This window comes from Myripristis murdjan, chromosome 8 (genome assembly GCF_902150065.1).
Source record: "Myripristis murdjan chromosome 8, fMyrMur1.1, whole genome shotgun sequence".
In the NCBI taxonomy this organism is placed as follows: Eukaryota; Metazoa; Chordata; class Actinopteri; order Holocentriformes; family Holocentridae; genus Myripristis; species Myripristis murdjan.
Genome location: NC_043987.1, coordinates 30883999 through 30893529, shown reverse-complemented (window position 1 = coordinate 30893529; position 9531 = coordinate 30883999). Strand labels below are relative to the sequence as shown.

Below are 9531 nucleotides of genomic sequence, written 5' to 3'. Positions count from 1 at the left end.
GTGGAGTCGGTCTTGTTCTACGCCATCACCACCCTCCACAACCTGCTGCTGCACCAGGAGGGGGCCAAGATGGCGGTGCGCCTGGCCGACGGCCTGCAGAGGATGGTCCCCCTGCTGAAGAAGAGCAACCCCAAGTTCCTCGCCATCACCACCGACTGTCTGCAGCTGCTGTCCTACGGCAACCAGGAGAGCAAGGTGAGGATGGCGATCTGAGCCTCCTCCAACCAACACACACTCTTGCATGTGGACACACACACACGTCCAATCAAACTGTTTGATGTTTGAGGACTGGAATAGAAAATGGAAGTCTTGTAAGCAGGTGTCAGCATGTCTTCAGAGTGTGTGTGTAGGTGGTGAGGAGTGTGTGTTGGAGTGGAGGTGGTGCAGAGGTGCATCCGTTGTTGGTTAGTGTGCAGTTTTCTGTGCATGGAGCTCGTGCTGGCTCTCATGAGAGGGAATGTGGTTGATAAAATGATGCATTTTTACCAAAGGAAAAAAAAATTGCTTATTGAAGGCAGCACAAATTCAGAAAAAGAGGAAAGAAACTCATATAAATCATTGCAATATATTGGATTGTGCCACAGATGTAAGCTTAAACTGAGTGAGAGTCTTTGCTGCAGAGTCTAGCTGGGTCTAGCTCTCTGTACTGAGGTAGACTCCCATTTCTGTTCTTTTACCCATCACATGACGCTGCTTCCTGTTTCCTGCGTCCTGTTTCCTGTCAGCTGATCATCCTGGCCAATGGGGGCCCAGAGGGGCTGGTGTTCATCATGAGGAACTACAACTACGAGAAGCTGCTGTGGACGACCAGCCGGGTGCTCAAGGTGCTCTCCGTGTGTCCCAGCAACAAGCCGGCCATCGTGGAGGCCGGTAGGTGGACACGACTCGCCATGAGCCTGCACAGCCGAACATGGATGGGTGTGTGTGTGTGTGTTTGTGTGTGCTATAACCATCTGTGTGTGTGTGTGTGTGTGTGTGTGTGTGTGTGTGTGTGTGTGTGTGTGTGTGTGTGTGTGTGTTCAGGTGGCATGCAGGCTTTGGGCCAGCACCTGACCGGCTCCAGTCAGCGTCTGATCCAGAACTGTCTGTGGACGCTGCGCAACCTGTCAGACGCTGCAACCAAACAGGTCAGTGCACAGAGGAGTACTGCTGCTAGTACTGAGCCAGTACTACTACACCAGTACTACTGTTACTGCTATGACTACTACTGCTGTTACACACATCACAAATCAGGATCCGAACCTGATCTGAGCCAGAGATTTTGCTCCTGCATCGCTGGGTTACAAGCACCGCCTGAAGTAGCCTACGTGTTGCCTTCAGTGTTGTCATGTAAATTCCAGCACTATATAGGAAGTTTCCCAGAACAGACAGTAGGTCCATCATTTTATTTATTTCACACTGCAGCTTCACTAAAATAACACCAATGTGACCGTATGAACATAATTTTGAAATTTTTCAGGTATCCACACTCCAGTTACTGCTACTGATATTACTGATACAACTACTTTCACTGTTAATACTACTGCTAGTGGTACTACTCCTGGTGCTACTACTGCTACAAGTACTAGTTTTAAAGGCAGAATGACCAGGACTTGATGGTTTTGGTTTGTAAACACAGCAAGTTGGCCCCTCCTCATTGGTTAAGCCACTGGCAGTGAGTTTTTGTTATATTCCATCACCATCCTAGGAAAAAAAACTCCAGCAGAAAAGAGGCGAACACCTCCTCATCCTCCTCCTCTCCCTCAGCGCTCGCCAGCGGGTGAAAGCCGACTCCACATACATAACACTCTCGCTGTGGAACGAGTTTTTCCCACTCAGCATTTCGCCTCGCTAGATTTGCTTTTTTCTGTGGTCTGCAAATTACTACTACTACTACTACTACTACAACTACTACTACAACTACTACTACAACTACTGCTACTAGTACTACCACTACTGCTACTAAAACTATTACTACTACTACTGCTACTACTACTACTACCACTGCTGTTATTGCTACTACTACTACTGCTACTACTACTACTGCTACTACTACTACTACTACTACTACTACTTCTACCACTGCTGTTACTGCTACTACTATTACTGCTACTGTTACTACTACTGCTACTACTACTACTGCTCTTACTACTACTACTACTACTACTACTACTGCTACTGCTCTTACTACTACTGCTACTACTACTGCTGCTACTACTACTATTACTTCTCCTACTCCTACTACTACTGCTACTACTGCTACTACTACTACTGCTACTAGTACTAGTACTACTACTGCTACTACTACTGCTACTGCTCCTACTACTACTGCTGCTGCTACTACTATTACTACTACTGCTACTAGTACTAGTACTACTACTGCTACTACTACTGCTACTGCTCCTACTACTACTGCTGCTGCTACTACTATTACTACTACTGCTACTACTACTACTACTGCTGCTGCTGCTGCTACTACTACTAGTACTACTACTACTGCTACTACTACTAATACTAATACTACTGCTTCTACTACTACTAGTAGTAGTTGTAATACTATAGTATTACAACTACTACTGATAACACAAGTACTACTTCTAGTACAGCTACTACCGATGCTGTTACTATGACTGATGCCAGTGTTGATAATACTACCACGAGTACCACGAGTACTGCATCCATCTCCCCCCCGTCTCCGTTTGATTTAGTGTCTGCCTCCTCACTTCTCTCAGAGGTGTGTGTGTGTGTGTGTGTGTGTGTGTAAACAGAAAAATCCATAAGTCTATCACTTTTTCAGTTCACATCTCTTCACAAAGCGCGTCAACATGAAAGATCAGCGCTCGGTCTCTCCGCTCCTGTCCTTGTCTTCCTCCATCAATACAAAAAGCTTTTTTTTTTCTCTCTCTTTTTTTTTTCCCACAAAGCACAAGTCAATACACGCTACTTTGTGTGCATGTAAAAATCACTGTGCATGCATCACCGTCTCTCTCTCTCTCTCTCTCTCTCTCTCCCTCTCTCTCTGTCTGTCTGTCTGTCTGCCTGCCTGTCTGTCTCTGCAGGAGGGGTTAGACGGTTTGCTGCAGATCCTGGTCACCCAGTTGGGCTCGGATGACGTCAACATGCTGACCTGCGCCACCGGCATCCTGTCCAACCTCACCTGCAACAACTCACGCAACAAGGTAGAACCTGCCTCGCTTATAAAAAAATTAGTAACAACATTTTTTTTTTTTTTTTTTTTTTTATGTGGCACTCCTCTGAACGTTTCCACAGCGCTTCACGGGGAGGCATCAGCTCCGCGACGGGGAAAAAAAATTCAGGAGAAAATAGGTTAAAAGAAGAATAAATAATGAATAAATATGTAGATCCACAGAGTCCTGGTTGCACCGTGCGTTCATTTGATCATGTGCATTTAAATAATAATAATAATAATAATAATAATATTTTAATAATAATAATAATAATATTTTTTGATTTTTTTTTATTTATATATATTTTGTTCTAGGACTAAATAAAGGGTTCAGTTTCAAAAAATTTGAATTTTCTGCCAATTCTTTCATAGTTCATGACAAAACGCTGAGCAAACACACATCACCATGGAGGCTGCAGTTTGCAAACAGATCCCCACCTAATCCAGAGAGACTCGCAGATTCACATGTTTCAGGAATTTGTTCTGGGCACCAGTGTGAATATGTTGAGGAACAAGAAGAGCGAGAAAATGACACGATTCAAGAAAATTCTGGAGACCAGTGGGATTATCTCGTCCCACTGGTGGATTTTTGTTCCTTGTGGGAAGGAAAACGAGACGTGAACAGTGAGGATGAGGCTGAAGGACGTGGTAATGTGCAGATTAGAGACGTTAGAGGATCGCTCGGTGTGTTTGCGGAGGTTTGAGCTTCAATAGTCTCATCCAGCTCCAGTATATATTTATATTTTTTAAATTTTTCTTCCTTTCTTTCAGTGCATTAAACTAGATGATGCATTGATTCACATGTTGATGCTCAGTCAAGTTTCCATTAGAGATCCACTGATACCAAAGATCAGCTGGATAAAAAAACTATACTTTGTCTGTATGTGTGTGTGTGTGTGTGCGCGTGTGTGTGTGCGTGTGTGTGTGTGCCTGTGTCATTCACATTCTGTATCTATACTGTTTGATGAAATTACAAACACACGCATAAAAGACGTATTGATCGTTTTGCATCAGTGTTACCTCATATTGACGTCTGCTCTTTGTTTTTTCCTCCTCTGTCAAGCCTTCGGTCTCTCTCTCTCTCTCTCTCACACACACACACACACACACACACACACACACACAGCTGTGTTTTCTTCTCCTGCCCGTCAAGCAGGTTTCCCACTCTTTGCAGAGGGAGGAGGAGATTCTATTCTGTTCTATTCCTTCATTTCTATTTGATTGTCTTCTTTTTCATTTTGTTTGTGTTCATTGTAACTCATTCATTGTAATCTGGCTCTCCCCCACTCGTCTTTACTGGTATCAGCTCTCTCCAAGATGTTTTTTTTTTTTTTTTTTTTATTCTGTTTATTTATTCTTTTTTTTTTCTTTTTTTTTGACTATAGACCAAGTGCAAGTAGAAGAAAATAGAAACATGAACCCATTGTATTTTATTCTGTTGAATTATATAATGTTATAATCTAGACCAGTCTGCTCTGTTGTATACAGCTTTTAATCTGATCTATGCTGCTGTGTTATAATCTGTTAAAGTCCATTCTATTCTATTCTATTCTATTCTATTCTATTCTATTCTAGTCTGTTCTATTAAACTAATGATATTCTAGCCTAGACTAGTCTGTTTTGTTCGATATTATTTTTGATCTCTTCCATTTTACTGTTATAATCTGTTAATTTCTATTCTATTCTATTCAATTCTGTTCTATTCTATTCTGTTCTATCCTATTCTATTTCAGGCTTTTTAGTCACAGTTTCTTCTAACTGCACCTGTAATTCAACTCTCCTCACGTTATTTTCTTCTGTTCTCTTTTTTATTCTCCTCCACCCTGACCTCTGTATTTCTTGATGTTCTGTTTTATTTTATTTCTTTACTGTTCCCATTCCCACCTTCTTTTTTCTTTTTCTTTTTTTTTTTGTTTCTATTGTTTTCTATTCTGACTCGGCTCTGTGCCCCTCTCCCCTGCAGACGCTGGTGACGCAGTACGGCGGCGTGGAGGCGCTGATCCACGCCGTGCTGCGGGCCGGGGAGAAGGAGGACGTGGCGGAGCCGGCGGTGTGCGCCCTGCGGCACCTCACCTCCCGCCACCAGGACGCCGAGCTGGCCCAGAATGCCGTGCGGCTGCACTACGGCATCCCGGCCGTCGTCAAGCTGCTGGGGCAGCCGCACTACTGGCCTGTGGTGAAGGTGAGTGTGTGTGTGTGTGTGTGTGTGTGTGTGTGTGTGTGTGTGTGTGTATGTGTGTGTGTGTGTGTGTGTGTGTGTGTGTGTGTGTGTCACGTCTGTGTCTGTGAATCTGATTGGTTGAGTCGTGGCGATGGCCCCGCCTCCTGGCACAGTGAACAACCACAAAAACAAGAAGAGCGTCAGATCAGCTGATACATTAAAAATATAATAATCAATCACTTTACGTATCATGATAAGTATTAAAATTTGATCATCATTTTGTGTTTTTGCAGTTTCCTTTTTTTTTTGAATAAACAGAAGAAGAAGAACTGGGAGGTTTGCATGAGCAGTGATGTCACTGTTTGATTGACAGGTGAACTGAAACAACACAGGGATTAAGATTAGCAACAAAGATGGAGACTGAATACAGAGTGACATGAGGAAAGGAAAGGAAAGGAAAGGAAAGGAAAGGAAAGGAAAGGAAAGGAAAGGAAAGGAAAGGAAAGGAAACAATAAAGAAAGGAAAGGAAGGAAATGAGAGGAAGGGAAGGAAAGGATAAAAGGAAAGCAAAGGAAAGGAAAGGAAAGGAAATGGAATTGAAGCAAAGGAGAGGAAGGAAGAGAAGGGACGGAAGGAAGGCAGAGGAAAGACAAGTAAAGGAGGGCATAGGAAAAGAAAGGAAAGAGGAGAAGAAAGGAAAGGAGGGAAAAGAAAAGAAAGGAAAGAAGAGAGGAAAGGAAACAAAAGGGAAGGGAAGGTGGGGTTCCTGGTGAAACGTCGTGTGTGAACAGACAGAGGTGTGTTTGGCTGTTAGAGCACTTCTGCACCCTGAGGCACACACACACGCACGCACGCACGCACGCACGCACGCACGCACGCACGCACGCACGCACACACACACACACACACACACACACAAACAAAACACACACACATATACACACAGACAGACACAAACAACACACACACACACACACACACACACACACACACATACAGACACACGCTCATAAACACAGCTCCCATGATCCTTCACTCCTGAAACACTTCAGCTGTGACAACACCCGCTGGCTCGCTGCATCCCGAGAGAGAGAGAGAGAGAGAGAGAAAGAGAAAGAGAGAGAGAGAGAGAGAGAGAGAGAGAGAGAGATGGACGCCCAAAACAAAGGCAGTTGTTTTTTCTCTGTTTTGTTTTGTTGAGCGAGACTCGGAGACTCAGAGACTCAGAGACGACTCCCAGCAGCTGAGATTATCTCCGATTTTCAGATTATCTGATCAATTAAAAAAAAAAATAAATCCAAATCATCCCTCATCAGTCTAATAACTTATGCAGAGTGAGTTTCCTTCAGCTGAGCCTTCGTCTCACGGCGTCTCCGTCTCTGTCTCTGTCTTCATCCGGTTTCCCGGCTCGGCTCTCGGCTCGGAGCAGGACAGCGTCCCGGGCCGCAACTCGACCCGTCGCCCGTCTCAATCTGACATGAAATCGCTCAGACAAAACAAATACAAATGAAGGTGCACGTCCGCTCCGTCCTGCAGTTTGGACGCCTCGCTCTGCAGACAGGGACGGGACGTGGAGCCGAGTTTAAGATAAGATAAGATAAGATAAGATAAGATAAGATATTCCTTTATTAGTCCCACGGTGGGGAAATTTCAAGCATTACAGCAGAAAAGTGGATAGCAAGATATGAAGCATAATTCACATTATAAACAGTATAAACAGATTATAAATAGCAAAAATCAATATAAACATTATAAACAAGGAATATAAAAAAAATAGAAATATGAAATAAATAAAATGAAAGAGTCCACAAATAATGCTTTGATCCCGAATAGTTTTTCTGTCCCAAGTTTCTCCTCATTTTTCTGCAGTTTTTTTCTAAAAAAACAACAAAAAAAAAACATGTTGGTGCGTGTTTTTCGCAGGATTTTGCTACGAAACAGCAGCTCCCTGCATGCATTGCATTACATTAGACAGGAAGTGCTCATCGCCTAATACAACACAAAATGCATTTTTTTCTCAGAGACGATAACGGGAAAAGAAGCGGCTATAAAACGGTGGAGACATTTTTTTTGAGTGTCACAGCCCCAAACGCCAAACGACTCGTTTCACAGCAGAATTTGATCCGTTCAGTCCGATCACGTTTGGAAAGTCTAGAAGAGCCGCACGATTCAATTATTTTATTCCCGTTCTAGTTAGCCAAGAGCAGAAGTCTCTTGTGCGCCCACTTTCGGTTTCTTCCTGAATCCGAATAACGAATCCAAAGTTTTTTTTTTTTTTTTTCATTAAAAGCCCGAATCCGAGCCCGAATACAAATAGTGCAATGGCTGTACAGCCCTGTCGTCAACCTGGAGACAGCGCTGTTTCCCTTAGTTTCTGCAGAGTTGATGTGATGGAGATACAAGGTTTTGATTGGACATGAGCTGAAAGAACGTGTTAATTATCCTTATTATTATTTTAATCCGTCCTCCTGTGCACCTGTAGCGCCGGGAGGTCCCACAGCAGCTGGTCATGTGATTAAATCCTGTGTGTGTGTGCTTTCCGTTTTTATTCGGGAAATGCGTGACCACGTTACTTTTCATCAAATAAAAACTTTATCGAGTGGTTTTAGTTGTGTTTTGGAGATTTTATTCATCGTTTGCCATTTCCATCAAGCATTTTTTTCTGTTTAATCAGTTTGGCAAAATATGCATGAAAAAGGAGTGATGAAGATGCGGTCACTGATTTGTCTGTGAGAGCTCTTCATTTCACCGACCACTTTTTTTTTTTTTTTTTTTTTCCTTTCCGGCCTTCACTCACTGCAGAATCCGACTCTGCAGCACAGAACACATCATTTTCCCGCCGCAGGCAGCAGTACTTTATTGATCCCGGGGGAAATCTGGGCATCCTGTGGCTCAGCACAATGAACACACACAATACGATAAACACACTCAGTCTAATTTAGAAATTAGAAATAAAAATAAATAAATAAAAATTCGACTGCACATCTTTTTGTAGCCTACGGTAAAAAAGCCGGAGTGTGAAACGTCAGCCTGAAGCACAGCTCAGCCTGGAAACTGAGAAAAACACAAATATAAAATACATTTAAGATAAAAATGAAAATATTGGCTTGTTTGTTTGTTTTCCACAGTTTGAATGGACAAAACTTTAAAAAGTTATCCAAGGAGCAGCTGATGAACTTCAGGGATGAGCGAGAACACCACTCTCTGTATCCGTATCTGTACTCTGAGTGGGCGGGGCCTAAACCGGAAATGGGTGGGGCTTAAACCATAATGTTATTTGATCAGAAGTTGCTGTATCTATTGTTTAATGGACAACTATTTACAGAACAGCCTCAGGACTGAGCTTCAGATCAATGTTTTTGATCACAACAGCAAACAATTTTTATTTATTAACACAGAACATGAAGTGCATCAACAACACATTTTATTATTATTTCTTTTATTACTACCGAACGTTCTTGTCACGGAGAGTTTTTTATTATTTTTATTTCCACACAAAGTTAAACATAAAGTTGATCATGGTGAGTGTGTGTGTGTGTGTGTGTGTGTGTGTGTGTGTGTGAGTGAGAAAGACAGAGAAGAGAGAGAGAGAGAGTGTATATATGTTGTATGGCCCTGCCTGTGTGTGTGTGTGTGTGTGTGTGTTCGCATAATCATGTTTTTGCATCAGGCTGTAGTCATTTTCTCTTAGATAAGTCCCCCACCCAGTCACTGAACACACACACACACACACACACACACACACAGTCTGCTCTGTCTTCACCCGATTTCATTCCAATTGGATCAGATCACCTCACTGAGTCTGTGTGTGTGTGTGTGTGTGTGTGTGTGTGTGTGTGACTTGTGTGTGCCTGCTCAGTGTTCATGCTTGAAGATTACATGTAAGTAAGTGCACTCATATGTGTGTGTGTGTGTGTGTGTGACTTGCGTGTGCCTGCTCAGTGTTCATGCTTGAAGATTACATGTAAGTAAGTGCACTCATATGTGTGTGTGTGTGTGTGTGTGTGTGTGTTGATGCAGAAGATAGTAGAAGCCTTTTCACTCCAACAAATTACAACTTTTACGGCTGATTTATGTTGCTCACTGTCGCCCCCTGCTGTCACACACACACACACACACACACACACACACACACACACACACACACACACACACTTTCTCTCTCTGTTCCTGTCCCATAATAGAATGAAATGGAGTCTCTGT

General features: G+C 42.9%; 1 protein-coding gene across 1 annotated transcript in view; it reads left to right on the top strand.

The window, feature by feature from the left end:
* Positions 1 to 9531, top strand: part of LOC115363212 (junction plakoglobin-like) — a 63072-nt gene that overhangs the window by 25114 nt on the left and 28427 nt on the right. The window contains exons 5-9 of the mRNA XM_030057321.1: positions 1 to 195; positions 726 to 870; positions 1024 to 1127; positions 3039 to 3158; positions 5130 to 5348. The exon at positions 1 to 195 is cut by the window's left edge and continues 7 nt beyond it. Coding sequence (XP_029913181.1) covers positions 1 to 195; positions 726 to 870; positions 1024 to 1127; positions 3039 to 3158; positions 5130 to 5348 — 783 coding nt within the window. The remainder of the gene's footprint in view (positions 196 to 725; positions 871 to 1023; positions 1128 to 3038; positions 3159 to 5129; positions 5349 to 9531) is intronic.